At 40.7% G+C, this 27,996-nt stretch overlaps 1 protein-coding gene across 1 annotated transcript; it reads left to right on the top strand.

The window, feature by feature from the left end:
- The first annotated feature begins 103 nt into the window (after positions 1-103).
- Positions 104-18,250, top strand: peak1.L (pseudopodium-enriched atypical kinase 1 L homeolog). The gene is made up of 5 exons (XM_018252919.2): positions 104-534; positions 4,535-7,134; positions 9,932-10,131; positions 10,740-11,209; positions 14,456-18,250. The coding sequence occupies exons 2-5, from the start codon at positions 4,640-4,642 to the stop codon at positions 15,638-15,640; spliced, it is 4,350 nt and encodes a 1,449-aa protein (XP_018108408.1). The 5' UTR covers positions 104-534; positions 4,535-4,639; the 3' UTR covers positions 15,641-18,250.
- Positions 18,251-27,996: the final 9,746 nt, after the last annotated feature.

Below are 27,996 nucleotides of genomic sequence, written 5' to 3'. Positions count from 1 at the left end.
GTCAGGATGCGCGTGTGTTACGCATTCAGCTCGTATATCCGTTGATTGTGAGTGTGTGTATATGAGAGACAAATGTCTTCCTTTTTCAGGAAATGATTTGGCCGCTGCTCTTCCCTGTGCTTCCAGTAGGGGGAGAAGGAGAGAAAGCCCCACACATACACACGCTGGCTTTCAGACACAGACAGGCCAGCTAACACACACATGCACACATCTGACACAAGCACACCGCACAACGCTCACACACAATACACTCACATGTACACTAACATCAGTGCTACCGGCCGGCGCATCGATCCATGAGGAAGGCCAAGGAGCAGCCCGCACTACATTTAGATGTGACACACATAAAGAGCTCTGTCACATTCAGACATCTCTGACACACGCTTATGTCACATTCAGACCCAGAGTCGTGTCCTACACACAGATACAAGTGACAGGCGCACGGCTGAATCACACACACAGCTGTCACACAGACACGGCTGCTCATTGCTCTCAGTCCGCCGGGAGCACGGCTACAGGAGGCAGCGCATTCTGGTGAGTGTTAAAATGGCCATTTAATAATGGAATGTTCCAAGTGGGGATGCTGAGTGGGAGTGTGGCACGTAACTAGTTACAAACGATAGTCTTTGGCTGTTCAGGAGCGGTTTATTACAGGAAATCCAGAAGCAGTGCAAGGTTTTGCTCTCTGTGGCGAGCGAGGGGTTAATGTGGCTGGGACGGTCCAGTGTGGAAGGGAAAGAAGGGGGTAATTCGCTGTGGAGATTTGGCCGAGTAGAGTTAAGCAGTGGACGCTGCACGGGTTTCTAACTGGGCTGTGTTCCTCCTCCCCCCATTATGTCCTGTAAATAGCACATACTTTCCCTGCTCCCAGACTCACCCCCCCCCCAGACATACCGAGCATTCCTGTAACTCTTCCCAGGCCCGACAAGCACAAGGGATGGCCCTGGAAGTGGAAGGCACACATGTTAGAGCCCATGCTGCTTCTATGGCGCATCTAGACGTGCACACACGCTGTATACTCTCCGGCACACACACACTGTCACACGCAGATGCTGCCTTCTGTCAATCCGCTACACAGAGCTCAGCACACTCACTCACATAGAGGAATGCAGCAGCCTGTTACACACCCCTGCTTTCTCTGTATCCGCTACAAAGGAGCACTGAGTACACTGTGTATGTGTGTGTATATGCCTCGCTGAGCTCTGTGTATAAAGAGGAAGTCAAGGGGAACAGCTACAAAAATAGCAAAGCGTGGATTTATTCCTTATCCTGCAGAGCTGCCAAGTGTCCCTGCACCTGTTTTAACTTTATCCTTGCACATGCCTTGGGCTTTGAAAACAGACCAACTGCACAGAAGTATTTGAATCAGGAACTAAGTTGTTAAGTACCAGCTTTAAGATGTGTAACCTATAGTTATAGAAAAAGGGGAGCCTAAAACATAAATAATTGTTCTTATTGTGTCCATTGAGGGGTCAGTATAAGGTGTGTGTTGCATTAAATCCCACTAACTCCCTCTAAGGATTCCTGCAAAATAGTTTAATTTGTTGGCCTGTAAGTCCCATACTCCAGGGCACATTTACTCCCATAAAGAGCTAAATTGCTCTAGAGTGGTTAGTTGCCAGTAGCAACCAATCTGCAGTTGGCTTTGAACAGTCTTCCTTATGTTAGATAATGAAAGCAAAGCACCTGATTGGTTGAGTGGGTAACTACTCTAAAACAATTTAGCACCTGTGTTCTCAGATCAGACCCTCTGTGTATATCAGGCTTCATTGACCTGTGGTTGTGCTGGGATATGTAGTTCAAAACTATGTGATGGGAGGCATGTTGTCCGTTACTGATGTATATAGATAGATAGATATAAATATAGATATATAGATAGATATATATTATTATTAACATGTATTTATATAGCGCCAACATATTGCATAGCACTGTAAAGTAAATGTGATTATACAACTACATCACATGAATTACATATATAGAATATATGGAGTAACAAACATCACAATCAATACGGGTACAAAAAGGTGAGGAAGGCCCTATGCATAGGCATACAGTCTAAAGGGAAGGGAGTAATACACAAGGTGTGGGAGTGGGCAAGATCGAATTAAGTGGGTGAGAAATGTGATATTGTATGTGGTGTTGCGTTTGGTAGTTAAGCAGAGTGAGGGTAGGCTTCTCGAAAGAAGTGAGTTTTCAGAGATTTTTTGAAAGCAGAAAGGTTGGGAGAAAGTCGGACAGACCGTGGGAGAGAGTTCCAGAGGAGGGGTGCAGCCCTTGCAAAGTCTTGAATGCGAGCATGTGAGGAGGTAATGAGAGAAGAGTTGAGTAGCAGGTCAGTAGAGGACCATAGTAAGCGAGTGGGTGAGTATATAGAGATGAGTTCAGAGATGTAGGGTGGGGCAGAGTTATGAAGTGCTTTGAAAGTCAGTGTCATTAATTTGAATTTGATTCTGAAAGGTAACGGAAGCCAGTGCAGGGATTGACAGAATGGCGAGGCAGAGGAGGAGCGGTTGCTGAGGTGTATGAGCCTCGCAGCAGTGTTCATTATGGACTGGAGAGGTGACAGTCTCTGGAGGGGGAGGCCAATTAAAAGAGAGGTACAGTAGTCTAGACGCGATATGATGAGAGAGTGAATAAGAATTTTGGCAGCGTCTTGGGTGATAAATGATCGTATTTTAGATATGTTCCTTAGGTGGAAGTGACATGATTTAATAAGTGACTGGATATGAGGAGTGAATGACCGGGCAGAATCTAGGATAACCCCAAGGCACCGGGCCTGGGGAGAGGGGGTGATAGTGGAATTGTTAACTATGATGGATACTTCGGGGATGCTACTGGTGTTAGTTGGAGGAAAGCGAACCATTTCAGTTTTAGAGAGGTTTAATTTAAGGTAGCGTTGCGACATCCAGGTAGAGATAGCGGACAGGCAGGAGGAGACGCGAGTTAGGAGTTCTGGGTTGAGATCAGGAGATGAGAGATAGATCTGAGTATCGTCAGCATAGAGGTGGTAGTGGAAACCATACAAATGTATTAATTTATAGATATACGTATAGATATAGATATAGATATAGATATAGATATAGATATAGATATAGATATAGATATATATATATATATATATATATATATATATATATATATATATATATATAAACAAAGTCTAGGGCTAATGTACACACTCTTGTCTGAGTTACATGCCTTGGTGCTACCAGAATTTTTAAATATAAGCGAATAGATGCTGGTGCACACAGGGAACTTTTCTTCAAAGTTTTTAAATCAACGTTGATAAAGGTCCCAGATGAGGACTGAAACATCAATATGAAACGTCAAATGTCAACAGACATCAATAGATGCAATAGATATATATATACTTTAGCAAATGCACAAGCACTTCTTTAATATTGAATCAAACATGTTTATTTATGCATTGAAAATAAACACAATTAATTCACGATTAAAGGAGTGAGGGTCCATTTGCTAAAGTGTATGATATATTTTGACCCACCCACCAAAATTTGTCTGTGATCCGGTAGGAGTACACACACTGAACATACAATTTATTTATTTACAATTTATATATGGAAAATATAGGGTTTGCATACTAAGCCTATGAGAGGTGTGTGGGTTTTTAGTAGAAAGTTACCGTATTGATGGTTTATGCATATTCATTTCCGTTACTTAATGTGTTCATTGACTTCTGCAACTGACTGAGCGACATGCTATAAATGGAACAATGACTTGTAGAATAAAAGGGGTTAATAGAAATGTTCATCAGGCCTCTGGCAGGGATTGTTGCCTCACACCCATGTGTGACTCAGAGGCAGGTCATATATGTCTGGGGTCACTCTCTGTGTCCAGACCTCTAATGCCTTCCTTCCTCCATGGACGGAAACAGGTAGCAGAGAATAGCTGACACTGCAAGCCTGGTATGACATAGGATGCTGGAGCAGAAGAAATAGTATGTAGGGGGAAACTCAAGGACTGGCTTAGCACAGGGTTCATTCTTATTTCCAGATCAGACACCAAACGTAAAGTATATTGCCAAATAGTAACCTACAGCATGAAAATTAAATAGGGAAACCAATGGAAAAATATATTTAGGGATTCGGCTGTATTTCTCTGGAGCACTGGCAGGGCTATGTGGGGGCCTGTATTCAGTGGACAGATAGTGTGGGGGTGGTTGGCATTGCTGCTGCTTCTATACCTGGTCTGTGAAATGAATAATTTGGCATGGAATTAGTCGAGGGGGAGTTTGGCAGTTGGCACTGACATTGTACATGAAGCTTAGTGCTAATCTTAGCATTCTCTGATGGAAGCAGTGCAGCCTGCATTGTATATCCTTCTGTGCAAACATGCTATAGTGTACAGCCCTTGCTGTCATGGCTGCAGCTCATAAAGTGCAAACGTTACAGTGAAATGGAACTTGTGTTTTACACTTACATTTTTGTTACACTCTCTTGCTCTCCATCTCCTGTAACCTCTTTCCTTTTTAATTCTATCTTCTATAATGTGCTTTTTTCTGTCCTTGCAGGTCTTTGAGCTGGGTGCCTGTGATGATCATGTGATTAATGTGGATCCTGTTACCCTGTGGGCTCCTCTTCATATCCTGGGGCAATGCTCTACAGTGCCTGTCAGAATGTCAGCCTGCAGCTCATTCACAGAGCATGTCTGGAAACCAGGGGAGTGCAAGAACTGCTTTCAGCCCAAGGGGCAGCACCAACTGTCAGCTCTTAATAGGGGCAATCCTGCACAGCCTCCTCCTCCACCACCCCCACCACCGCCTTACAGAGGGTATCATGCCAAGATCATCTCCAATCAGAGGTCACGGGCAGCCACAGGGTTTAGACCCCCTGTGGCCAAAAAGCCTACCATTGCTGTTAAACCCACCATGATGGCAGTTGAGGGAGCGTCTTGCCAGCCAACCCATGGCCAAGCCAGAGCAATTTTGCCTCAACAACCACCTCAAACCCAAACACAGGTTACAGTCTGTAGTGATGATCAAACAAATAACAACACAGGTGCTGAGCCACGTATTGCAAACAACAATCTCATGAGCAGTAGTGGACTAACAGAGGTGCTAAAAGAGATTGCAGGATTGGGGAGCACACCTGATTACAGGCCTCCCCCAGAAACCACAACCCGTGAGATTTTTCTCTGCAGGATCAATCAATGTTACCGGCGTTCTCTTGAAAGAAAACCCTCAGCAAGCTGCCTCTCTGGAAGTCGTCATGATGTGGGAGAGGCAAAAAGAGCTGTGCGGCGAGTGGCAGTATGTGGAGAAGAGGGGGCAGTCATCAGCTGGGATGGGGGACGCTTCTGTTACCCAGAGTTCTCCAGTGGTGACGAGAGCTGGGATGATGAAGGTGAGATTGAGAGAGGGGAACGGGAGAGTTGGGAAGAGAGTGATGAGGAACTCCTGGCCATGGAAATACGAATGAGGGGACAGCCACGTTTCGCTAATTTACAGGGGGGCAGTCTTTCTCCAGTACCTGGCCGTCCAGGTGGGAGAGAAAAGTGGAACACTGTGCCTTTGCGCCAAAAGTCATTGCAAAGGGTTTGTGCTGTGGATTATGATGATAGTTATGATGAGATTTTAAATGGCTGTGATGTGGCTGAAGACAGGACTGCTATATGTCCTTCACCTGATCCGTCCATGACTGAGTCTTTTTCCTGTCCCCCTTCTTCTTCCTCCTCCTCCTCTTCTTCTTCAGGGGGGTTATTTTGTAATGGTGAAGTATTATCAGATAAAGCAGGACAAGAGGGTTCAGAAGCTGTCACACAAAGTGCAGTTCAGGATTGTGGTATGGCTCAAGCTAAGCCTTATCGTGTTGTGAGTCTGGAACAACCAGTCTGTAAGCCTTATACAGTGGTTGATGTGTCAGCAGCTATGGCCAGTGACCGGTTACATCAGCCCAACACCAGGTTAAAGAAGGCAACTGCAACTCGTTACCAGGAGGTGTGGACATCCAGTACTAGCCCTCGACAGAAGATTGCAAAGAATGAGGTGGTAGAGGAACCCAAACGTAGCTGCCACAAATCTGCTCCCACCTCTCCTACCACTGGGTTGAGTGCCAACACTGTACCTGTCCGATCACCAAACTTGTCAGAAATTAAGTTCAACAGTTATAACAATGCTGGCATGCCACCCTTTCCAATTATAATCCATGATGAACCAGAATATGCTCACAGCTGTAAGAGTGCTGACAAAGTGCCTATACTTATTAATCCTGGGGCCTATGACAACCTTGCTATATACCGTAGCTTTGTGGGGGCAAGTGGGGTGTCTCCAATTCCCCCTGAAAAAGAAAACAGATCAACTAGTAGTGTTCTCAGCCACACATATGAGGAGATAGAAACCCCAGCGAAAGGGCAGAAAAAGCAGGCTTCTTTCAGTGAAATTACACAGGAGGTTAATGGTTGTCCCAGAGAGAGTGCCAACCGGGTGCTTTCTCAGATTGTGGCATCCATACAACCTCCACGCTCTCCTCCAGAGCCTGTCTCTCCTGAGTCTGCCAGTACTGAGAAACCAGCCTTACCAGAGCAACACCTTGATCCTGAATCTCCACAAGGTTCACTGGAAAGACCCAAGACGCTTTTTACCTCACAGAGTGATATGACAGGAACTCTCAGCTTTAAAAAGGTATCTCCAGTGTCTTCCTCTGAAGTGAGCCCAACAACTCATGGCACTAATGAACCCCTGCCACCATTTCCCCCTCCACGTTCAACTTCTTCTCCCTATCATGCGACCATGCTGCAGAAACATTTTGCAACAAGGGGTAAACCTGCTGGCGCCAATCGCCCGTCACCAACTGAATGTACGACACAACCTCGCCGACAGACAGATGGAAAGCCACGCCGATGGATATCTTTCAAAAGCTTCTTCAAAAGAAAAAAGGACGGAACTGGGCACAGTGCAGGAGAGGAGAGGGGGGAAGAAGGCAAATTATTAGGGCTGGATGGAACAGTTATCCATATGCTTCCACCACCACCAGTTCAGCGCCACCAGTGGTTTAGTGAAAGCCATGGAGAACATGGAGAGAAACCATCTATTGTGTTCATCTGCCCTCACGAAGAACAGAAATTAACCAGCTGTCAGAAAGAAAAAGAGGACACAGAGAACCAATCTAGCAGGTAAATTATTGCCACAAGATAAGCTGGAATATTATTAGCTGTTTGGTGTGTTGTAGATAGACAGTATTGATCCTCTTTAGTTTTCTATTCTCACCCTCTTTGTGCTGCAGTGTGTGTATTTATATGTGTGTATTTATACGTGTGTATTTAGATATATATATATATATGTGTATTTATATATATATATATATATATATATATATATATATATATATATATATATATATATATATATATATATATACACACACACATACAGGTATGTGTATATATGTGTGTATATATATATATATATATATGTATGTATGTATGTATATATATTTCATACCCTTTCCATGAAAAATATATATTTTCTACCACTATGCTGCATATATAAAAACTGTAATTAAAGGGGTTGTACACCTTCCAAACACTTTTTTCAGCTCAGTTGTATACAGATTGTTCTCCAGAAATAAAGAGTTTTTTTTATTTACCTCCCATTTTTATTTGTACAAAATTTAGGTTTAAAGTTGAATGTTCCTGTCTCTGGTGTTTCAGTCTGGCAGCTCAGTAATTCAGGTGCAGATTCTGAACTGTTACAATTTGCTACATTAGTCGATACATTTTTCAGCAGAATCTGTGGAATATTAGCAACTATTGTATCAATTATAACAGCTGCCTTTAATGAAGCTCAGGGATTCTGATCAGCAAGGACAAAGAAAAAATGTATCAACAAATGTATCAACAAATGTATAAATTTAAAATAGTTTACAGTGTTGGTGACCCCCCCCACACACACACACACACCCCCGAGCTGCTTCAGAAAGTGACACCAGGCAGGGCCGGAACTAGGGGTAGGCAGAGTAGGCACGTGCCTAGGGCACAAAACTGGAGGGGCGCCAGGCACGCACCTTCTGCCTCTCCTACCCCTAGTCCGGTCCCCTCTCTGGCCGCTTGTGTCAGTTTGCGCATGCGCGCTTTCCTTTTTTTGCGCTGGCTCATGTTTTCGCGCATGCGCGCACACCAGATTCTTTTGCGCAGGCGCGCACAACAGACTCTTTTGTGCGCGCACGCGGTTTTCCGCACACACCAGGTTTTCTGCGTGTACACTGCTGGGGCGCTCCAATCAGCTGGGCTGCCTAGGGCGTCTGCCCAGGCTGGCCCGGCACTGACACCAGGGACAAAAATAAGAAATGTATAAACGAATATATAATTTAGAACAGTTTAGAGTCAGTGACCCCCCTCCCCCGGAGCTGCTTTAGAAAAACAAAAGAAGGAGAAAATTAAAACTTTAGAAAATAGAAAGTCATTTTTAAAAAAGTCTTTATTCCAGGTGAACAATCTAAAAACAACTGAACTGTAAGGCTTAGTCCATACCAGGCGATTCGGGGAGATTTAGCGCCCTGGCGACTAATCGACTCTTCTTTGAGGCAACTAATCTCCCCGAACCGCTTCCTCTTCTCCTGCGCTGGCTGTAATGAGAGTCGCCTGCGTTATGACACCATCGCGCTTCGTTTTCTAAAGTTGCTTGAAGTTGCCTCACGAGGAAACTTCGAGCAACTTCGGAAAATGAAGCGCCACGTGTGTCATAACGCAGGCGACTCTCATTACAGCCGGCGCAGGAGAAGAGGAAACGGTTCGGGACGAGGAAACTTCGAGCAACTTCGGAAAACAAAGCGCCGCATGTGTCATAACGCAGGCGCCTCACAGGCGCAGGAGAAGAGGAATCGGTTCGGGGAGATTAGTCGCCTCAAAGAAGAGGCGATTAGTCGCCAGGGCGCTAAATCTCCCTGAATCGCCTGGTGTGGACTAAGCTTAAAAAGTGTTGGAAGGTGAACAACCACTTTAAAAGTACTAAAGTCTGCCCTCTGGCTCATAAGAGGCTCTGCTTACACACAAACTAAAGGGATGCATGCTAGGTTACTTTGGCATGTGTGTGTGAGTGTGAGTGTGTGTGTGTGTGAGTGTGTTTGTGTGGAAACTCAGCCACCCCTTTAACTACCCCTTTAATTTTGATGATTCTATTCCTCTCTGCTTTATTGTAATACTGCTTTCACTTTTGTCCTGTTTGTTTCCTTTAGTTGTTATATTTCTTGTCTTTCTTGATATTGTAAGTGCTCATTTACACAATCTTATATGCCCCAACCTTTATTGTCCCTGGCTTATACACAAGTGAAATAACATGCTTATTCCTGTGCAGGGAGACAGAGCAGCTATAACTTTGGCTGTGTTTCTAAAAGTGGGTGAAACATCCCTTTCCCCTCCCTTCTCTCCTTATCAGACCTGTAATGGGGGTGGGGGTGGTATATGTTGCTGCTGGGCAGTTATAGGGCTGGGTGTTGGGTGACACTCCTTCAGAGCTAAACACACAGGTGAGGGGAGAGATCAGAATATATGTGGCAAATACTACTTCTCTGAATCTGAGCTTTCCCTACCTGACGATGGGGAGCTGTGTGAGTAGCAGGACACGGTGAGGCCTGTTCCAGCAGATAGTCGCTTCTCTAGTTTATTCATAGAATTCTGTTTAGTTTTCTAGCTTATTACACATACCGTATTTCCCTCCAGTTTTTTCTTTATATGCCCACTTTACTTTTTCATGACTGAGTTTTGCTTAATCCCACATTCTTTCTTTCTTCCTCTTTTTACATGAGAGCTTTCACTTCTGCTGTTTTTTCCTTTTACACACTCACTACACATACAGGGAACTGTCAGTGTTGGAACTAGCCACACCTATAGATATGTTTGTTATAAAAGTTTCTCTTGCGGATTGGGATAATACAGTATACTTATAAACAGCCGAGTCTTTTCTCCCTTTCAGTATTCCTGATATTAGACCAGAACAAGAACCCACCTCGCCTATAGGAACACCTCTGACAACACCATCCCCAGATGAGCTGCTTGTTGTGGGCGATTCTCTGCAGACGGCAGAACCTGACACGCAGGCTCAAGGGGAGTATGTACCTGCCTCTGATTGCTCATCTGAATGCAGTCCTGGGGGAGCAACCTACAGCAACCTAGGTAAGAAATCATTTAACATCCATTGCCATCCACCCTACCACTTGTTGACCAGCAATATGGGTTTGTTAACCCCTAGGAAACATCTACTGATTAATTAACATATCACTTCCATAGAAGAAGAAGTGAAATAGTTGTTTCATTAACCATTGCTTATCAGTTGACTCTCTATATTGTACAATTTATTGTCAGAAAGTACTAATGATGTTCTGGTTTAACTAGAAAAAACATTGATTAATTTGAGCTCCTCCTTGTCCTTGGATGTGTATAGCTGTATTTACATACTCATTTACACAGACATACACAACTAATAATAATAATAAATACTGGAACACAGACATTTAGATACGTAATTTGACGCATATTTTGAAATCTAAAGAAAAGAGGGTGATAACATGCCTCTGATGAGGTGCAAGTCTTTACTCCTCGTTGGAGAGAATTAAAGAAAGTATATTGGAGAGAATTAAAGAAAGTATAGCCTTGAGAGAAAAGGGAAGGTAGACAATAAAGCATTTATGAGCAAGAGAGAAAGGTGACAGTAGGTTAGAAGTGAGAGTAGGAAGATAATACATTTGAAAGAGACCCTTTCATTGAATCTTATATCCCTACAGGCCAATCTCGTGCAAACATGATTCCATATAAGCAACCTCGTCAGACACGAGGAGGTAGCCCACCACAAGATCTAGAGTCCCATCCCACTCCTCCTCCCCTTCCTAAGAAGAACTTGACACCTCGCCATGCAACCCCAGAAAAAAGATCTGGAGCTCCACTGAGTCTGGCAAACCCTACTTATGACACAGAACGCAAATGGGAGGCAGCAGGAGATGAGTCAGATAATTCTCTAGAGCGGGCCAAAAGTTGCGGTGGACAGATTGCTGAGTTGCAGGCTGAAGCTTTAAGGAGATTTTTTGCCCGCTGTGAAGACATCTTCATGGCAGGGCAAAGAGAGCCTGTAAACTTTGGAATAGAGAGCTGGCCTGATTTTCGACTGATTAGTGCAACAAGCTGCTGCCTGGCTGGAGATGCTGTCTATTACCGGGCATCATACGCAAAGGACCTTGGCAATCTCTATGCTGTGAAGGTAATTTAAATGCATGTGCTGCACTGGTTTCTAGTATAAAATATGATGAAAGATAGGAATTAACTGGACAAAACAGAGATTAATCTGTTATCAATCATTATTTTCTACCATCAGAATTAGCTATCAACAAATTATCCTTGTAGCTATAAACTATTATCCTATAATTATCTGTTGGTTAATCGTTCATTTTGAGGATGTCGTTTTTCTTGTCGTGTTTCCTCTAATGTGATGTTGTATGTGCAGAATTTATTATTAAACACAATATATGCCCACATTTTTCAGAGGAAAAATTGCATCCAGTTTTTGATCTATCCGCTACTTTCAGCTTCCTTTGCCTACTTAAAGGGGACCAGTCACCCCAAAAAAATATTCAGAATCCTATTTTATCACATTAGTCAAGCAAAATTAACTTTAATGACACTAGATAAATTATCTGAATCTTGTTTCCTTCAGATCTGGGAATTCATAATTATAGCAAGCAGACAGGAGCCATTTTGTGGACAGTTATTAAGGCAAGCTTTGCATCATCTCAGAATCTTGTTTGTGCTCCAGAATTGGGGACCTGATGTCCATTCCCATGCCCTGGTTACACAATTAAACAGTGAAGAGAATGGGGGAATGTGGGGAGAGCAGTGACATCTAGGAAGTGCTGAATGGAAAGTGAAAGTAATTGTCTGCCCTGCCTCTATGCCTAATTCTGAGATTTTTAAATGAGTTTAAAACAGCTATGAATGCTTTAAAAAAAAAAAAAAAAGAAGAAATTGGATTTCATGTTTAATTTGGAAAGGACTTTTATTATACAGCTTTTTGTGTCTGGGTGACAGTTCCACTTTAAAGCTGGCCATAGACGCAAAGATCCGATCGTACGAATCGTGGATTCGTACGATTTTCGGACCATGTGTGGAGAGTCCCGACATTTTTCGTCCGTCGGAGATCGGTCGTTTGGTCGATCGGACAGGTTAGAAAATTTCTGTCGCCTGCCGATAATATCTCTGCGTGTATTGCCGATCGTACGATTTTCAGTGGGAGACTGTCACTAGTGTTGTCAGACATAAGTATCGGACGATTGCTGTCAGGGGCAGAACATTGGGTGATCTGTTCTTATTTGATCGGAATGGTAAAGACTTTGATCTGAATGGTTAGTGGAGGGTCGGGAGATGGGAAAGTCCGATCGTACGTTGATTCGTACGATCAGATCTTTGCGTCTATGGCCAGCTTTAAGTACATCTAATAAACAAAATTGGATATTTACTGTCACCATGTGAGCAATGTTCCCTCTAATTACTTCTTGCCTATGTGCGCAAAAAAAATCTTTTGTGTGTGCAGTTTTTAAACTTGTGTGCAAAGTTACAATAAACACACAATATTTTCTTTTCACACAAAATTCTTTTTGCGGACCTCAGTGGTGTGCAGGGAACATTGATTGTGAGTCCCTTAGCATATGGTCCAATAACACATAGTACTGAAAATGTTTTTGGTGTATACATGTATTCTGTTGGGGGGAGGAGTGGTGTCAAAATACAGAGATATCTATTTTTTAGGCTGTTAATGCACTGTATTTCATGTATGCACTTTACTGTTAATATACACTTGAACATAATGGGGGGGGGGTAGGCAGAAGAGGTACCTGCCCAGTGCCCCCATCATTGTGCCCTTCAACAAATTATCTTTGCAGGTATAAACTACAGGTATGGTATCCGTTATCTGGAAACTCATTATCCAGAAAGGCCAGAAAACTTATGGGAAGGCTGTCTCTAATTGACACCATTTTATCAAAATAATCAAAATGAATTTCCTTTTTCTCTGTAATAATAAAACAGTACCTTGTATTTGATCCAAACTAAGATACAATTAATGCATATTGGAAGCAAACCCAGCCTATTGGGGTTATTTTGTGTTTAAATAATTTTCTAGTAGACATTGGGGCAGATTTATCAAGGGTCGAATTTCGAAGTTGAAAATACTTCGAAATTGGACCATCGAATTGAATTTTTTTCATCGAATTTGGCCATTTGCGGTTGAAGTAAAATTAATTTAAATCCGATCGAACGATTAAATCCTTCGAAGGATTTCAGCGATCGATCTAACGATTTTTCTTCGACTTCAAAAAACGTAGAAAACTGCTCTAGAAGGTCCCCATAGGCTAACATAGCACTTTGCAGGTTTAATTTGGCGAAGTATTGAATTCAAAGTTTTTTTAAAGAGACAGTACTTCGATTATCGAATGGTCGAATATTCAAACTATTTTACTTCAAATTCGAAGTCAAAGTCGTAGTATCCTATTCGATGGTCGAAGTATCCGAAAAATTCCATCGAATTCACTTCGACCCTTGATAAATCTGCCCCCTAAGGTATTAAAATATTGAAGGCATCTTTCTGTGCCAGACATTAAATCTTCACTCTTAACAAGGACTTGTCAATGCTGGCGAGTCATTATTTTGGTCAAAGAGGGGGAAAAAAACCTGTTTTTACCGTTAACGTTTTCCAGAAAGCTCCGAATTACAGGAAAGCAATCTACCATAGACCCCATTTTAATCAAACCATTCAGATTTAAGAAAAAATATTTCCCTTTTTCCCTGTATTAAGAAGACAGTACCTTGTACTTGATCCATGCTAAGATATTATATCCTTATTACAGGCAAAACAATTTTATTAGGTTTAATTAATACTTAAAATAATATTTTAGTAGGCTTAAGGCATGAAGATCCACATTTTAGAAATATCCCTTACCCAGGTCCCAAGCATTCTGGATAACAGATCCCATACATGTATATATTATCTTACTGTCGTGTTTCTTGAAATTATTGTGAGGCAGTCCAATCTGAAAACACATACTGTTGCACTGCACTGGTAAAACTGTTGTGTTTGCTTCGGAAAGACTACTATTGGTTTTTTTTTTTAACAAGCTGCTGTGTAGCCATGGGGGCAGCCATCCAAGCACATAATACATAGAAGATAACAGATAAGCTCTGTAGAATCCCATTGTATAATACATAGCTTTTGTTATATTCTGTGTTACCTATGGCTTGTTTATATCAACTATAGTAGTGTTTCTGAAGCAAACACACCAGTTGTATCAATGGGAGCAGCAATGCATTCTATTTTAATTACTTTTTATGTTTTGATGTTACTGTTCCTGTTAAGTTGTGTTTTATTATGTCCTTTGATGCCTGTTTTTAGATATGTCCTTATTGTTTCTGTGTTTCTGCTATCTTATAGACCTTTGCTTTCTTGTTAATTTTACAGATCTTTCGCAACAAGTCCAAGCAGGCCCAAAGGGAATATTACCATTGCCTGGCAGTACGTCAGGGTCTTTCGGAGCACTTTAATATCCAGCAGGACTGTGGGCATTTTCTAGCAGAGGTGCCTGCACGCCTGCTTCCATGGGAAGATCCTACTGTTTCAGAAGATGAGGAGGAGGAGGAGGAAGAGGAGAAAGACGGAGAAAAAGTATCTGACTCTACAGAATTCAAGGTGGCTCAAGACAAACAAAAGAAAGAGCCTGCATCAGGCCACCAGGGATCACTTGGAAAACGTCGGAGCAGAATAGTGGTTATTACACGAGAACCACCCAAGCAAACTCTAGCGGACTTTGTTCGTGAGGGTGAAGAAAAGCACCGCAGAGAGCCAGAGGCATATGAGCGCCAAGTATGTTTGCTTCTCCTTCAGCTGTGCGGTGCATTGGAGCACTTAAAGGCGCAGGGCATCACTCACTGTGATTTACGTCTAGACAACTTACTAATTGTTAACTGCAAACCTGTTGTGAAAGGATGCAGCTGCTGTTCTAGTTTTTTTACAGCAGAACAGAGTGACAGCAGTATGGTGATGGGTTCTTTGGAAAAGAGGGCAACACCATCATGTCCTGGTCGCCTCCTTCTTACCAACTTCAGCCAGGCGAAATTGAAGAGCCAAGCTGCTTGGCGTCCACAGGGTTTAGGGGATCCTTCACGGCTAGCACCAGAGATTGTTGGTGCTACACAGTATCGGCGCAGTGATGAATTTCAGACAGGGATTCTGATCTATGAGATGTTGCACCTACCTAACCCATTTCAAGATGGAGGGCTAAAAGAAAAAGAATATGCCGCTTGTGATTTGCCGGTGTTGCCACGCCGCTCTCCCTATTCCCATGGCCTAGGGCGTCTTGCTGGATTACTTTTGCAGCACAGCCCTTCAGATAGGTTGCAGGTGGGGCAAGCTAAAGGGGCCTTACGTTGTCTGATATGGGGACCTCGAGATGAGGTACTCCAAGGGCCAGGAGCTCTTCATAATTGGCTTGAGGTAAAGAGAACACTGTTGCTTATAAAGTTGGCCGAGAGATCGCTAGAGAAGGAGGGAGGGGTGACTTTGGAAGACTGGCTGTGTTGTCAGTACCTGGCATTTGGCACAGCACGGGGACTAGCACAGGCAATTCGGCTACTGGAACATCATTGAAAGTAATATTCTCCCCTTGTCATACACCCTCCAAAGTGTGTACAATAGATGAGACTTAACACAACAGGCTCCGTTTAAGAAGCTTGAACTTTCAGTGTTATACCACTCCCTCAGTGCACACTTGGGCAGTTGACAACACGCACATGCTTTTTGCACTCTTAAAGCTCTTTGAGCCTCTTCCACAGACATATACATTGCTTTGCATGTCTCAAATACCCCCATTTTCTTGTCTTCTTCATAATGGACACTGAGACACAAGTCTATAAAATACCCACGCATTTATTAATTTAGCTAAATAAATATAGTGAGGTTATTTACCATCTACCCATCCTAAATCTATGTCTAAATTAATTCCATTGATAAGTGATTTTCATAGATTGGTTCCTATACTGAGAGGAACTTTCTGTAAATTTTCTATTGCCAATTCCTCTAATGCAGGTGAATGTAGGCATGGAGCACTATGAATGTAATGGAACCTTTCATGGAGGGATGGATATATAGCACAGCACCCATAGGTCTGCTTTTTATTTATCCCAAGTAATGACAAGATTTGAAGCCTTAATGTTTAAGTCTGGTCGATATGTAAAATCTTACTTGTATGTAAGATCCATTGTTTCAATGAGGCATGTGTCTCTCTGGTCTTGGGTTACACTAGTGAAGGCTTCCATCATGGGAGGCAGTTTCTTAGCCTAGTTGCTGCTGCAAGCTAATACTCAGGGCCACAAAATAAAGTAAAATCTCTTAAATCCATTGCTGTTGGGGCTTTAGTACCGGCAACAGATATATTGGGTGCCAACTATATTTGTAAGCACAGAATGTTGTTAATTTAAGAGCAAATACAGGAAGTAGGATGTTTAGCATTTATACAATTGGTTGCAATTTCAGATAGTACTATAGCTTCCTTCATATTTAGAGATTCCTTTATATATTCTTCTGACTTTCTGGCCCAAACATTCTAGTCCTGTTGCTATCTTTTTCCATGCACTTTGTAGGCTGGTCACATCATCTGTGCCTTGCCACTCCACCCCCTCTATGAGGTTCCGATCAGAGTGCTAATGTGCTAAACTGACAGTGTTACAATGAGGCACATTCATTTACACTATAATTTATTATTATCATAATACTGCTAAATAATACAGGCTCCTACAAATACCAAAATAGCATTCAGCTCCAGATGATGCTCAGAATTTCCAGAAAAGGAGCAGCCAATTAGGATGAAGGTACTAACTTGAATCACCTATTGAAATCCATACCCGTTTACCTTTTCATATCTGTAAGAGACATACGGAAACACACCTGTCATGCACTCACGCTGATTTGACACGCAGGCATTCTGCCAGTCTATGGAGGGAGGATACCAGTAATAGTATTAATATAAAATGTTTTATTCTGAATGCTTTTAATACCATAAATCCATATTTATATTTATACAAAAACAAACACACACACAGAATAGAGAAACAAGTACCACAAGAAGAATGTGTAAATATATATGTTGCTAGAAACCTTGTAACTGTTGGATTGATATGATAAACAAGTGTCACTCTAAAAAGTACAACGTTTCTGTTTCCCTCTAAACTGGAGTTGTAGGCTAAACCGTATAAGTCTTGCCCCTGTCCATGGATCAGATTTACTCCAGTAGAATCATACTCTGTATACACAACAGCTTTCTGGGAACACTGAAGGTAAACAAGAAGGGGCTCTAAGCAGAGTATTTTGCTGCATTCATAATTATCGAAAATGTCTATGCTGCTGCAGAATTAAAAGGCTCAGCAAAACATTTTTGTGTTGCTCTTGCAACTTTATACAGTTATTGCTAAGGGCTTACAAACCATAGCTTTTGTATCAACGTTCAAGGTATTTTGTTAACAAAACTAATTTGGCCATCATTCTAGGAATAGGGCCTCTTTGCCACAGAGATAAGGTGTGTGCCACTTCTATATACAAACTCCTGTGCGTATATAAGAGTAATGGCATACTAAATTTTACAGTAGCCTTGCTTTAGGAGCCAGCATTGGTTGAAATGCATACAGAAGACATTGGCTTACCTCTTTACATTTATTAGAGGATTCTAGTTGGAGCACTTGTTAGCTGTAAAAAAAAAAACACTTTTAAACAACAGATTTCCAGTTCGTATTCATCATAAAGAATCATAAAGAATTTGGAGCCTAATATCAAAGACAAGCCCTTGGACTTAATGAGCAATAACAGGGGGTACACATTATTACAGTAGCTGTAAGTGACATTAATGTTTATTCATTGCTCCACCTTAAACATTCCTGATTTACTGGGAGCAGGAGGCACATTGTAATTAATAGTTTGGCTGTCAATGTGGCATCTGAACTTTTCAGATTTGAACTTTATGCCATTCTGTTATGACTATAGCTTTCTTGGACTATATTATTGCATTTGTCAGCTATGATATTTGTCCCAGAAGCGATGGTTATATCCTGGGTGCATTACTGCCTGAGGTACAAATCAGTGGTTGGCACCATCTCTACAAGTGGTTTGAAAATCTCTTGCTTTCTTTCTGTAACTCTCTCCGGTTATGCTGTGGTACTCTCCCATGGACATATTATTGCAGTGTTAATAAACCTGTTTTATGGCAAAGTATATAGTATGTATTCTTTTACACAGACATGTTGTTCAAATACACACAGGAGACAGAGCTTTCACATATTCTGATATCTCCATTGTCCTGCTTCACTCTGCACTATGTAGGTTAATACAGAAACAATGGTAACTCAATTCTTGCATATTGTATGCTTTTATTACCTGTAATGCTCACCTGTTGCAGTTTCTCAGTACTATATTTTCATGCCACTTTCAAAGGTAGAGCACTGCTACATGTTACTCCAAACTTTAGCCATGCCCTTGCCTTAAACTGGAATAAGGGTCTCTATAATGCAGTGTAACTCCCAACATATTCATTTTCACAAAGAAACTTGGGTGCCAGGAAGAGTATATTTATTATATAAACAGAAGGTACTTCCTTTGTGCATAAAAGCTTATAACATAATATCACATTATCAAGTTCACAAGTTTTCAGGTTCACATGAATATTACATCACAGGTGTCTGGTCCCCGTTCTATCAGAATCTTGCAGTGTGCTTGAAGCGATTTCACTCTCTATCCCTAAATACTAGCTTCTTGAATCTGGCAGGTGTTGCCTGGCAATCTACCCCACAAGACAATCTGCCAGATGGAGCACAAAGTGGGCAGTAGCATAACGATAGAGGAAGCAGACCCTGCGGTTGTTGGGGGGCCCGGAGATCAGGGGGTCAGCTTCCTCTAAAGCTACAGTACATGGAAATTTCCCCTTCCCAGACACTTACCTTATTGAGAGCTGCGGGGAGCAATGAAAGTACAGATTGGGGATGACTGCATGCCGGGTGGCGACACGTTGTAACGCCACTGAAGCTGTCACTTATTTCTGATCTTACCCCAGGCTTCAAGGACAGCCATCCCTGGCACCAGGTGGAGTCCAAAGAGATATATGTCCAAAAGACATAAACGTGCTTCCTCCCCTTATACAGACTAGGAAACAGGAACTACACTACTGTCCCTGGGCATAGGTTACATTTCCTTTCAGTAAGGATGGTTAACTTCTCTACACAACCTTTACACAGGTGATCATATAAATAATCTCTCTAATGCTTTATTTACCAGTAGGTCTTTCCAGCTGACTCAAGGTCACCCATTCCAAATAGAAGAAAGGAGCTTTCACCTAAATATCCTGAAGGGTTTTTTACAGTGAGAGCTGTGAAGATGTGGAATTCTCTCCCTGAATCAGTTGTACAGGCTGATACATTAGATTGCTTTAAGAAGGGGTTGGATGGCTTTGTAGCAAGTGAGGGAATACAAGATTACGAAAGATAGCTCATAGTACAAGTTGATCCAGGGACTGGTTTGATTGCCATTTTGGAGCCAGGAAGGAATTTTTTCCCCTCTGAGGCAAATTGGAGAGGCTTCAAATGTTTGTTTTTTTTGCCTTCCACTGGATCAACTAGTAAAGCGGGTTAAAATAGAGTTACAGTCATATGAAAAAGTTTGGGAACCCCTCTTAATTCTTTGGAGTTTTGTTTATCATTGGCTGAGCTTTTAAAGTAGCAACTTCCTTTTAATATATAACATGCTTTATGGAAAAAGTAGTATTTCAGCAGTGACAAAGTTTATTGGATTAACAGAACATATGCATCATAACAAAATTAGACAGGTGCATAAATGTCAGTACCCCAACAGAGATATTACATCAATACTTAGTTGAGCCTCCTTTTGCAAATGTAACAGCCTCTAGACACCTCCTATAGTCTTTGATGAGTGTCTGGATTCTGGATGGTGGTATTTTTGACCATTTGTCCATAGAAAATCTCTCCAGTTCAGTTAAAATTGATGGCTGCCAAGCATGAACAGCCTGCTTCAAATCATTCCATAGATTTTCGATGATACTCAAGTCGGGGGACTGTGACGGGCATTCCAGAATATTGTACTTCTCCCTCTGCATAAATGCCTTTGTAAATTTCGAAGTGTGTTTAGGGTCATTTTCTTTTTGGAATATCAAACCCCTGCGTAATTCCAACTTTGTGACTGATGCCTGAACATTATCCTGAAGAATTTGTTGATATTGGGTTGAATTCATCTGACCCTCGACTTTAACAAGGGCCCCAGTCCCTGAACTAGCCACACAGCCCCAGAGCATGATGGAACCTCCACCAACTTTGACAGTAGGTAGCAGGTGTTTTTCCTGGAATGGGGTGTTCTTCTTCTGCCATGCAAAGCGCATTTTGGTTATGACCAAAAATTAAAACTCAATTTTTGTCTCATCAGTCCAATGCACTTTGTTCCAAAATGACTGTGGCTTGTCTAAATGAGCTTTTTGTATACAACAAGCAACTCCATTTGTGATGTGAATGTAGAAAGGGCTTCTTTCTCATTACCCTGCCATACAGATGTTCCTTGTGTGCTTTCTTCACATATGCCACTTGGCCTGCCAGACCTGGGTTTTACAGCAACTGTGCCTGTGGCCGTCCATTTCCTGATTACATTCCTTAGGGCTATTCCACACGGGGAGATTGCCACGCGTTTGCGGTCGCGGCGACAAAGCGCCGCGACCGGCGCAGGCGACAGTTTTGTATGGGCGTCTATGTAAAAACGCCTGTGCTAACCACACGAGGCGATGCGCTTTTCAACAGTCGCCTGAAAATGCCTCGCCAGGCTTTTTCAGGCGACTGTTGAAAAGCGCATCGCCTCGTGTGGTTAGCACAGGCGTTTTTACATAGGCACCCATACAAAACTGTCGCCTGCGCCGGTCGCGGCGACTGGCGCGGCGATTTGTCGCCGCGACCGCAAACGCGTGGCTATCTCCCCGTGTGGACTAGCCCTTATAGTTGAAACTGACAGTTTGAACCTCTGAGATAACAATCTTTGTTTTCTGATCTTTTGAGAGTTGCTTTGAGGATCCCATGCTGTCACCCTTCAAAGGAGAGTCAGACACAACTTGCAATTGGCCAACTTAAATGATTGGACACACCTGCCTATGAAGTTCAAGACTTAACAAGCTAATCCAACCAATTTGGTGTTGCCAGTAATCAGTATTGAGCCGTTACATGCTTTCAGATTAGGAAAATTACAAGGGTACCCAAATTTTTGTACAGCCAGTTTTCACATTTGATTTAATTTCATACAACTGAATTCTGCTTCATTAAAAATCTTTGTTTTGAAAACACCCCCAATCCCTTTAAGTGCCACAAGTTGCAAAAATACATCCAGCTGTAAAATGATTATATGGACCCAGTAAATCATACTACCCCAAATTACGTTTGTTTTTCTCGCCATATGATTTTGTCAGAATCATAACAAAAATCAGTGTCTTAATTTTATCTCCTGTGCATGGCCATAACTTTAAGATTTGGCAGCTTTTGGGAAAATTTGAATCACTGGGCCTATGATTAAAACTCCGTGAAGCTGGTGTCTGCCTTTTGCAATGGAATAGATGACTTCCCTAAGGAAGTTTATTTTTTGTATTATTGAAAATATGGTGTGCCGGAGCCACAGTACAAAAATGTGAATTAGTTGCATGCTTTTGCATTTGAAAAGATGATCTGCTAGGGGGCACATAAAATGGAGATTAGTATGTGGTGCTAATGAGCAAATAATGTACTTGAGCGCCATTAGAAAAAATGCCTTGCCTTTTTAAAATTATTTTAAGCATTATTGATTATATCTAATTGTGCCTCTCTTGTAGCTTTGCTGTGTTTTAGAATACCCACCTTGGGGCTCATAAAGAATGTGCATAATGTAATAATATACGTTTTGCATGTTTACAAATACATTTTGTTTGACTGTTCCAGAGTGAAAATGATCCACACAAGGAAGAACATAAGGAAGGTCACTGTTTAGGGCTGCCTTTCTTACCTCTTCTTAGAGGACAGTATATTGGTTCTAAGTCCAATAGTACACACAACTTGCCAGCACACCGTTAGTCTTCTAAACAATTCCCCTGGTGCTCAGTATTGGGGGGGGTGCTTGATGAAGGGGCACTGAGTCAGACTGGGCTGGCAGGACACTAAGTAAAAACCCGGTGGCCCAGATCTGCTATTGGTGCTGCCCCCCGACTTTCCTACTGGCCCCAGTCGGTGGCCGCAAGCAGGAAAAAAGTTAGGCATGTTAGGGAAATCCTGCCTAATGTGTCTTCACCACTGGGTTGGGGGCAGAAGCAGTAGCCCTGGGGGGGGGTAGTGCAAAATTGCACTACATGCAATACATTTTGCAGGTTTTACCTGCATTTGTACCATGTGTGCCAGAGTTAATTTTGCTTGGCTCATTGATCAAGCCCACTGGCTGAGGAGCTGGAGCTCAATTGCATAGGGCCCATCCACAGAGCATTTGTGTCTATGAGATTGGTGGTGCAAGCTGAACTGTCAGACACACGAGAGTCCAGTACTTAATACCTGCTGCAGACAATGTCCAGCAATCTATAACATACGAAAACATGGTGGTACAGCCACTCTACTAAAGTCAAGGGATATCCAAAACAATTAGTAAGAATTCAACCTCAACCAAAATGATTCATTAGGCACCTCTTCCTTCAGACCTGGACTGACAATCTGTAGATTCTGGCAGGAGGGGCTGCTGTAAGATGACACATAGACCATCACTATCTATTGAGGCTGTTTGGGCTTCTGAGTATTTGAAATGCCAGGAAATGCTTTGAATCTCTTCTTCCACTGTTTTGCCCCCACAATTCAGGAACCAATGATCTGTATCTTTATCTGCCAAAAACCTGAGTACTAGAAGGCATTATCTTTGTGATCGGAGGGCTGGTGTCCTTGAGAAAATTGTACAATAGAAATGAATGAAAATCTTGTATGTGTTGCAGCCCAAAATTAGGGTATCAGACTGAGCTTTTTAGTATAACAATTTTACAGGTAACACATGGGATACGGAAAAGAGGGGAAAATATCCAGTAGTTGTAAAAACTTGTAAGTGGTAAGGTACACTTACCAATTTCAACAGGGGTTCCAGGTGCTCAAACCCCAGACCTTCAGCTCGGGGAGGCAACATAAGACATTCGAATTGCAGTGGTAGGCTGGCAAAAAAACTTCACTCCAAAAGTAGATGCAAATAAAAAAAGTTTTATTGTACAAAAAGAATCATCCCAGAGGGTGGACTTACGCATTTTGTGCCTTCTGGGCACTTTGTCATAGGCTAAAGATACTCTATACAACTAGTAATATTTATACAAAAAAACACCAATCAGAGAAGTGTTCTGGATAACCAATCAGAGCGCTTGTTACATAGGTAAAAGGTTAAACCAGAGAAAATACCAATATAAATACAAGTACAAAAGAGGGTTTGTTTTTTTTGTTTTTAAAACAACATTTGCAAAGACGTATATTTTAGATACCATGAGAACATATTCTTTTACAAAATAGATTAATAAAGAAAGTATAAAAAAATTGTTTACACACTTTTGTATATATAGTAAAAGGCACTGTATTGAGGCCAAGGTGAAAAATCAAATCATTATTATTATCAGCTCAAAGATGGAGAAGCAAGATAAATGCTGTATTTTTGTACATACAAGACATTAGAACTTTTTGAACATAGGTGAAACTGTATAGAGAATCAAAAAGATATTTGAAATATTCAAGGGGTTATAAACAAAAATCCGGACCAAAATCCCGATTCTTTCCTTTTACCCCTTTGTTTCCTAAACAAAGCAAGATACATTGTACTCTAAATTCATTCCTGTGGGTTGTCTGGTTTATAAATAGAAAATCAATTTAGCTTGATTAATTAATTAATTAATTCCTTTATATTAGGCTTTTTCTAATTGATATTCATCAACTTTAGAAATTCATTCATATGTGATAACTTTTTCTATCTACTATATATATGGCACCTGGCCTTATCAATTTATTATTCTACTTTCAAATTTTGTACTATTAACTTTAATAAGATGCAAATCTTTTTCTATACAATTTATTGTTTCTACATTTAAGGAAGCCAAGGTGACTCATTGGTAGACAAGGTTTGTGTGCTTCCTTCTGTTATTTCAGTAATAATTCACTGCGTTTGTTCTCAATTTGAACTAACCTGTGTCAGTGCACTATTTTTGATATCCCTTACACACAATCTCTAGTCTTGCCCTCACCATGGAAGGTCTGTCTCAAAGTAGAGAAAGCAAATTAGAGTGTTTTCTCAAGATTCCACGCCAATTAGAGATTTTTTTGTTAACTTAGAATCAAAAACTTTGAAAGAAACTAAATTATGGTGGGAAATAGACAGTTTTGAGAAACACATCATGCTTAACATGATACCAAGGGGCTTGCAAATCAAAAAATATCCCACTTTACTCACGAGTGACAGAATTTATGAACAAATGGAATACTATCTTATCTGAATGTTCTTTGAGATTGATGAATCTCATAGTTGAAAAGAAACAATATATATATGAACGTCTAAAAACAGAAATTACTACTTACAAAAAAGATCATGAGCATTTAAATCAACATTCAGATTTTATGAGATTTTCTTTTTTTCTTTTTCTTAAGATGCGTACTGAACAGGTTGAATCTGAAATAATGGATAGAAAGACACAAAAATTCAAAAGAGACTATGAACAAAAGAGGATTTATAATTGGTCAAGGTTTATTGGGAAGGGGAAAAGAAATTTTAACAACACTAGTACTCCCCTACATCAAAGGTCAATTTTTAAATCTTCCAGTTGCAAACATGTCAGCTTCTCTGAAACTGACTTTGAAAGTTCAAATAGTTTAAGAGAACAAGATATTGGTGCCTGCTCCTCTTCTCTTCTTTCTTCTCAGGAAATTCGTGAATCTAGAGTTTTTGAAGTTTTCTCAGGAAATTACGATACCTCTTACGTTTCAAAAAACGAGAAAAAGAAAAACTCCAATCACAAACAGAAATGGCAAAACAAAGGGAGATCCTATTCAAGCGAGTCATGAGAGGAGGACGATTACCAAAGGCGGGGAGGCTACACTCTGAGAGAAAGGAGATGAGACAATATTGAATCTTTCCAGCAGAACTTTCACACAAGATGAGCTAAGCCGACTTTGTAAAGGATTGTCCTTTTCCCCTACTAATGACTTTGATCTGTTTGATACTGTTGTTGACATTAACCGTTTTGTAAGAAAATTGCTACTTAAGAAACATTTTTTTGAACAAACTACAGACTCTTCCACCTTTGAATGCACAAATACATGCCCACAAGAATTTGTACAATCTAGATTCAATACCTTTCAAGAAGTAAATACAGCTTTAATATTAGAATCGTTACAGTCAGAAAATGAGTCACACAAGTGCAGTGTCACCTTCCTTAACTATAAAAATTCACTAATCCTTCAGATTTTCATCCAGTCCATTTAAGAGACAATACTATATCCATGTTTCAAAAACAAGTTGAATTAGAGTTAACCAATTTTTCCATGCGAAAAAGTTCAAATTTAACTGTTGAAGAACAGAGTGCTTTAAAAATGCTAAAATCTGACAAAGATATAGTGATAAGAAAAGCTGATAAGGGTGGACAAATAGTAATTTTAAATAAAATCAACTATATATAATAAAAATAACTATAAATCAGAGGCTGTAAGACAACTCTTAGACAAGGATTGTTATAAACTAGTTACTTTCAATCCTACGATTAAATTCAAAGTAGAAATAGACACTCTTATTGAAAATGCTGTCCAAAATAATGTGATTGACAAAAAGACTAGTGAGTACTTATGTGTTGACTCTCCTAGAATTCCTATATTCCATCATTTACCTAAAATACATAAAAAGGATAGACCACCCTTAGGAAGACCAATCATCGCAGTTATTGGCTCCCTAGGAGAAAAACTTTGCGAATGAATTGATCACTTTTTGCAACCTCTTGTTTTGAGGTTACCAAGCTACCTAAGAGATAGTGGCCATGTATTACATGTGTTCAACAATTTCACTTGGCATTCAGATTATAGGTGGGCGTCTCTTTACTAATGTATCCCCCAAAATCTGGGTTTGACTGCTATCAGATATCATCTTTGTTGTTATGACAATAATACTATAACATTCATTCTTGAATCAATTTCTTTTCTTCTCACACGTAATTATTTTCTTTTTAATCAACAATATTATCTTCAGTACTGTGGTACAGAAATGGGGGCAAAGTTTGCCCCCTCCTTTGCTAATTTTTATCATGGCTGGTGGGAGGATATGATCATCTTTAATGAATTTAACATATACCAAAAGCATATCGTTTACTTTGGTCGTTACATTGATGATATGCTTTTGGTTTGGTCAGGCACTTTATTTCCTTCATCAATGAGAATGATCTAAACCTATAGTTTACCTTTGAATTTAACACAGTCTTTAAATTTGCTTGATATCACACTAGCTTCTTGTAACAATAAAGTTTCCACTACTCTCTACAGAAAACAATACACAGGCAACACAATTTTGCATGCTGAGTCTTCTCACTCCAGTCACTTAATCAAAAGTATACCTCATGGGCAATTCTTGAGATTGCGTCGAATATGTTCTTCTTTTGATGACTTTGTATCTGAATCTTGCCTTTTGCGTGACAGATTTTTGCAAAGAGGTTGTAAAATCACACACCTAATTACAGCCTTTACTAAGGCGAAGCACATCAAAAGACAAAGTCTTTTTAAAAGATATAATTCTGATAATAAGCCTGGTCATATTGATCTTTCCTCTTCTGTCCCAATTGAATCTTCTCAGAACACAAACATTAATGTTCAAACTCTGTCCTGCGTCCTTACTCACAGTACACAGTTTAATCAGATTAGAAAGACTGTAAAAAAAAATCTTGCCATGTTGCGCACAGATCCAGTATTGGACAAGATTCTTGGGCCTTCCTGTCGCTTTGTCTCAAGAAGGTCAAGAACCATTGGTAATATCCTTTCTCCAAGCCTGGTTGAGGACAAAAAATTCACTCCTATTACATGGCTAGCTAGAATGTACGTATGTGGTGCCTCCAGATGCATTACTTGTAGTTATGTTAACAAAACAAATATTTTTTCTTCATCTATTACGAAAAAAATGTTTAACTCAAAAAATGTAGTGTATTTAATTACCTGCAAAAAATGTTTACAACAATATGTAGGCCAAACCTGCCGAACCCTTTAAGAGCGAATAGGGGAACATATTTTGAGTATAAAAAATGAGAATAGCACCACAACTGTGGGGCAATACTTTGCTAGCTGTACAAATAGATGTTTGAATTATTTTTCAGTAACAGCAATTGAACATATTTCACCGCATATCAGAGGTAGAAATATTGTAAATAGACTCCTAAAACAGGAAGCTAAATGGATTTTCTATTTAAAAACTAGACAACCCACAGGAATGAATTTAGAGTACAATGTATCTTGCTTTGTTTAGGAAACAAAGGGGTTAAAGGAAAGAATCGGGATTTTGGTCTGGATTTTATTTATAACCCCTTGAATATTTCAAATATCTTTTTGGTTCTTTATACAGTTTCACCTATGTTCAAAAAGTTCTAATGCCTTGTATGTAAAAAAGTACAGCATTTATCTTGCTTCTCCATCTTTGAGCTAATAATAATAATGATTTGATTTTTCACCTTGGCCTCAATACAGTGCTTTTTACTAGGGATGCACCGAATCCACTATTTTGGATTCGGCCGAACCCCCGAATCCTTCTTGAAAGATGCGGCCGAATACCGAACCAAATCCTAATTTACATATGCATATTAGGGGTGGGAAGGGGAAAACATTTTTTACTTCCTTGTTTTGTGACAAAAAGTCACGTGATTTTCCTCCCCGCCCCTAATTTGCATATGCAAATTAGGATTCGGTTCGGAAAAAGGCAGA

Source organism: Xenopus laevis, chromosome 3L, assembly GCF_017654675.1.
Source record: "Xenopus laevis strain J_2021 chromosome 3L, Xenopus_laevis_v10.1, whole genome shotgun sequence".
Taxonomy (NCBI): domain Eukaryota; kingdom Metazoa; phylum Chordata; class Amphibia; order Anura; family Pipidae; genus Xenopus; species Xenopus laevis.
This window is presented reverse-complemented; position numbering and strand designations above follow the sequence as displayed.